Here is a 6,000-nt window from a genome sequence, read left to right as displayed (position 1 = left end):
TTTTCATGAAATTTTATAATTTATTTCGAAAATATGATCAATTCGACGTATTTCGTATGGAAATCGATCTATTTTTGTAAAAACTCTTTCTTTGACTTTAGAAATACTATACATTTCTAGAAAAATCTCGATTTACTCAAAAATACCATGAATTTTCATGAAATTTTATAATTTATTTCGAAAATATGATTAATTCGACGTATTTCGTATGGAAATCGATCTATTTTTGTAAAAACTCTTTCTTTGACTTTAGAAATACTATACATTTCTAGAAAAATCTCGATTTACTCAAAAATACCATGAATTTTCATGAAATTTTATAATTTATTTCGAAAATATGATTAATTCGACGTATTTCGTATGGAAATCGATCTATTTTTGTAAAAACTCTTTCTTTGACTTTAGAAATACTATACATTTCTAAAAAATCTCGATTCACTCAAAAATACCATGAATTTTCATGAAATTTTATAATTTATTTCGAAAATATGATCAATTCGACGTATTTCGTATGGAAATCGATCTATTTTTGTAAAAACTCTTTCTTTGACTTTAGAAATACTATACATTTCTAGAAAAATCTCGATTTACTCAAAAATACCATGAATTTTCATGAAATTTTATAATTTATTTCGAAAATATGATTAATTCGACGTATTTCGTATGGAAATCGATCTATTTTTGTAAAAACTCTTTCTTTGACTTTAGAAATACTATACATTTCTAGAAAAATCTCGATTTACTCAAAAATACCATGAATTTTCATGAAATTTTATAATTTATTTCGAAAATATGATAAATTCGACGTATTTCGTATGGAAATCGTTCTATTTTTGGAAAAATTTTTACTTTGACTTTAGAAATACTATACATTTCTAAAAAATCTCGATTTACTCAAAAATAGCATGAATTTTCATGAAATTTTATAATTTATTTCGAAAATATGATAAATTCGACGTATTTCGTATGGAAATCGTTCTATTTTTGGAAAAAATTTTTACTTTGACTTTAGAAATACTATACATTTCTAGAAAAATCTCGATTTACTCAAAAATAGCATGAATTTTCATGAAATTTTATAATTTATTTCGAAAATATGATAAATTCGACGTATTTCGTATGGAAATCGTTCTATTTTTGGAAAAATTTTTACTTTGACTTTAGAAATACTATACATTTCTAGAAAAATCTCGATTTACTCAAAAATACCATGAATTTTCATGAAATTTTATAATTTATTTCGAAAATATGATAAATTCGACGTATTTCGTATGGAAATCGTTCTATTTTTGGAAAAATTTTTACTTTGACTTTAGAAATACTATACATTTCTAGAAAAATCTCGATTTACTCAAAAATACCATGAATTTTCATGAAATTTTATAATTTATTTCGAAAATATGATAAATTCGACGTATTTCGTATGGAAATCGTTCTATTTTTGGAAAAATTTTTACTTTGACTTTAGAAATACTATACATTTCTAGAAAAATCTCGATTTACTCAAAAATACCATGAATTTTCATGAAATTTTATAATTTATTTCGAAAATATGATAAATTCGACGTATTTCGTATGGAAATCGTTCTATTTTTGGAAAAATTTTTACTTTGACTTTAGAAATACTATACATTTCTAAAAAATCTCTATTTACTTGAAAATATTGTGAATTTTCATGAAATTTCATAATTTATTTCGAAAATATGATAAATTCGACGTATTTCGTATGGAAATCGTTCTATTTTTGGAAAAATTTTTACTTTGACTTTAGAAATACTATACATTTCTAAAAAATCTCTATTTACTTGAAAATATTGTGAATTTTCATGAAATTTCATAATTTATTTCGAAAATATGATAAATTCGACGTATTTCGTATGGAAATCGTTCTATTTTTGGAAAAATTTTTACTTTGACTTTAGAAATACTATACATTTCTAAAAAATCTCTATTTACTTGAAAATATTGTGAATTTTCATGAAATTTCATAATTTATTTCGAAAATATGATAAATTCGACGTATTTCGTATGGAAATCGTTCTATTTTTGAAAAATATCTTCTTTGACTTTGGAAATACTATACTATTCGATATGACCAATATTATTTGAAAATCGATCTATCCTAGAAACAATTATTCTTTGACTTCAAAAGTACCATAACTACAACGACTCTCGCGACCTCAAGTGATAAAACCAAATAAAAAAAATTCCTAATAAAATAATAAAACTTCCAAACAGCTAAAGCCCTTCCATAAAACAAAATCCCGACTTAACACAATTTACTTTTTATATAAATTGCGAAATGTCGCATCATCCGGCGTTTCGAATTGTGTAAATGTGGATTTCGTGACGTTGCCACGTACCAAGTACAGAGATAAAATTTAAGTACTTTGTCAACAACGCTGATAACGAACGGACTGATAAAGGGAGATGTCATAAGCGATAAAATTCGAAAATAAACATTTATTGAATCAAGTCAAATACAAAGAATGCGTATGACATGGCATTTTTATTATACTTTGAGCAATATATGGATAAAAACATTTAGTTTCCAAAGAAAATTTAATATAATGAATAAACAACGTTTTTCAGTGTACGAGAAAATTTGTTGAAAAAACTCGTTGAAAAGTCATTTCATACAAAAAAACATTATTTCGATAAAAAGAACATATACGAGTGGTATTTGAAAATTGTCACCACCCACGATTTTCGAAAAAAAAAAACGTTGAATTTCGATAAAAAATAAATACGAGGGGTATTCGAGAATAACCCAATTTTTCTAAAATAAGTTCATATTAATTTTCGACACAAAATACGTGGGGCTTATCATTACGAGGGGTATTTTCAGAAAACCTCGAAGCTGATGTCGAAATGAAATTTATTGTTCAACATTACGAGGGATTTTCGAAAATTCGTATAAACTCATGTCAATAAGCAAATGAATACGTATGATCAATACGAGGGGGTTACGAATAGTTTCAGAATATTTTGCGGAGAAACTCGAAATTTGAGTCAATAAAACGATAAATACGTATCATTACGAGGTGTATTTGAAAAGTTTAAGCATATTTTCTGGAAAAACTGGAAACTTATGTTGAAAAAAAAATAAATCCGTATCATTACGGGGGGTTTTTGATAAGTTGAAACGTATTTTCTGGTAAAACTGAAAATACGTATCATTACGAGGGTTTTTCGAAAAGTTTAAGCTTATTTTGAAGAAAAACTCGAAGTCCAAGTCAACAAAACAATAAATACGTATCATTACGAGGGGTTTTTGATAAGTTGAAACGTATTTTCTGGTAAAACTGAAAATACGTATTATTACGAGGGTTTTTCGAAAAGTTTAAGCTTATTTTGAAGAAAAGCTCGAAATTCAAGTCAACAAAACAATAAATAAGTATCATTACGAGGGGTTTTTGATAAGTTGAAACGTATTTTCTGGTAAAACTGAAAACTGATGTCATAAAAAAAATAAATACGTATCATTACGAGGGTTTTTCGAAAAGTTTAAGCTTATTTTGAAGAAAAGCTCGAAATTCAAGTCAACAAAACAATAAATAAGTATCATTACGAGGGGTTTTTGATAAGTTGAAACGTATTTTCTGGTAAAACTGAGAATTGGTGTCATAACAAAAATAAATACGTATCATTACGATGGTTTTTCGATAAGTTAGAGCTTATTTTGAAGAGAAGCTCGAAATTCAAGTCAACAAAACAATAAATACGTATCGTTACGAGGGTTTTTCGAAAAGTTTGAGCTCATTTTGAAAAAAACTCGAAATTCAAATCAACAAAACAATAAAAATGTATTATTACGAGGGTTTTTCGAAAACTTCGAGCTCATTTTGAAAAAACACTCGAAATTCAAGTCAACAAAACAATAAAAATGTATTATTACGAGGGTTTTTCGAAAACTTCGAGCTCATTTTGAAAAAACACTCGAAATTCAAGTCAAAAAAACAATAAATACGTATCGTTACGAGGGTTTTTCGATAAATTAGAGCTTATTTTGAAGAGAAGCTCGAAATTCAAGTCAACAAAACAATAAATACGTATCGTTACGAGGGTTTTTCGAAAAATTAGAGCTTATTTTGAAAAAAAAACTCGAAATTCAAGTTAACAAAACATTAAATAAGTATCATTACGAGGGTTTTTCGAAAAGTTTGAGCTCATTTTGAAAAAAACTCGAAATTCAAGTCAAAAAAACAATAAAAATGTATTATTACGAGGGTTTTTCGAAAACTTCGAGCTCATTTTGAAAAAACACTCGAAATTCAAGTCAAAAAAACAATAAAAATGTATTATTACGAGGGTTTTTCGAAAACTTCGAGCTCATTTTGAAAAAACACTCGAAATTCAAGTAAAAAAAACAATAAATACGTATCGTTACGAGGGTTTTTCGAATAGTTCAAGCCTATTTTGCGTGAAAACTCGAAATAACAGCGGACACAAAAACAAATCCGTATCAATACGAGGGGTATTAGAAAAGTTTTAATATATTTTTCGGTAAAAACATCGAATTTTTGTTCGAAAATTGGTAGATCCGTATATTATACGAGGGGTATCGAAACGTTATATCCTTCTTTTATACTATAGGGTACGATATGAGTTTCTAATAATGAATGTTAGCGCTTACCTAATCTCATATGACCGGAAACGGCTTGACTTCCCCCAGAATTTTTCGGTCTCCTCTTACGGGTCTGGATACCGTCTTTTTTCATACTGATAGGTCTGTTAACCTATAACAGAATATATATATGGAAAAAAACAGATAAACCGTCCGTCAGATAATGTATCTTATATTTACCAGAGATTTTACTTTATATCCGTATCAAAGGAACGAAAAAAAGATAAATTTTTGTATCTATTTTTATTTATAACAAAGATAGTTTATCGTAACTCAATATGATAAATGGAATTATCAATGGAATTTCGAGTTCCAGCTGTTGTTTTTTCTTATATTTCGACCGAAGCGCGCTACTTACGTTATGTAATTTGAAGTAGAGGCCGCAAGCGTTGCAAACCGGCTCTCCTTGGTTGTTCCTCCTCCATAAAGTTGTATTATTTGTCTTACAATTGGCACAAGTGACGCCGTTCCTACGATTTCCGGTCTAAAAAGTCATTATAGAATCAACAGGAGCTTGATGATGGTTTAGTTTTTGGTAGAAACGTTGGTGGTACTGTCGGGCATGGGAAACGTATAGAAACGGGATGGTAGATGATTCATTTCGAAAAATAATGTATGTTTATATATATATTTTCTTTGGGGGGGTTTTTTCAATTGATTTTTGATTATTTTCGAATTTTTTGTTAAAACAGAAGTAGAATTGACGGTTGACGTGATTGAATCGATCGATTATTTTGTAAAAGTTTTTTGGATTATCTCGAATTAGTGTTAAATTGGATTTTCGTTTTGAATTTGTATACGAATTCTCATTTTTTGTAAAAATTTTCGATGGGATTTCATAATAATATGAATTTATTGTATTTTTAAACGAAAATTCACTGAAATTATTTTGAAAATACTATGAGTTTAACATTTTGTGAAGTTTTATAAGAAAAGTTTCCAAAAAAGTTTAAAAATACTATATATTCATTTAATTCGTCGAAATTTCACAATTTTCATGAGAAAAAAGTTCAAATGAGTCTAAAAATACTATAAATATGTCAAAAAGCTCCAAATGACTTTAAAAATACTATGAATTTAGCTTTTTCTTTCGAATTTTGAAAATACTCTAATCAGTCCCAAAAGCCCCCCTATAAATTATCCCAAAAAGCCCCTAATGACTTTGAAAATACTCTAAATGGTTCCAAAAACCCCTAATCACTTCTAAAATACTATAACTTGTCAAAAAAGGCCCCTAATGACTTTGGAAATACTATAAATTGTCAAACAATCCAATAATGTCTTTGAAAATATTATAAATTGTCAAAAAAAGCCCCTAGTGACTTCGAAAACACTGAAATTTGTCGAGAAAGCTCCTTATGTCTTTGAAAATA

The 6,000-nt window shown here is 27.6% G+C and overlaps 1 protein-coding gene across 1 annotated transcript in view; it reads right to left on the bottom strand.

Moving 5' to 3' along the window:
* The window catches only part of LOC130443380 (GATA-binding factor 6-B-like), a 33,415-nt gene that overhangs the window by 5,357 nt on the left and 22,058 nt on the right, over positions 1 to 6,000 (bottom strand). Inside the window, exons 4-5 of the mRNA XM_056777952.1 lie at positions 4,986 to 5,111; positions 4,637 to 4,739 (exon numbers count right to left, since the gene is read on the bottom strand). Of these exons, the coding sequence (XP_056633930.1) occupies positions 4,637 to 4,739; positions 4,986 to 5,111 (229 nt within the window). The remainder of the gene's footprint in view (positions 1 to 4,636; positions 4,740 to 4,985; positions 5,112 to 6,000) is intronic.

This window comes from Diorhabda sublineata, chromosome 4 (assembly GCF_026230105.1).
Source record: "Diorhabda sublineata isolate icDioSubl1.1 chromosome 4, icDioSubl1.1, whole genome shotgun sequence".
Classification (NCBI taxonomy): Eukaryota; Metazoa; Arthropoda; class Insecta; order Coleoptera; family Chrysomelidae; genus Diorhabda; species Diorhabda sublineata.
The sequence above is the reverse complement of the archived record's forward strand: the minus strand, read 5'-3'. Positions and strand labels throughout refer to the sequence as shown.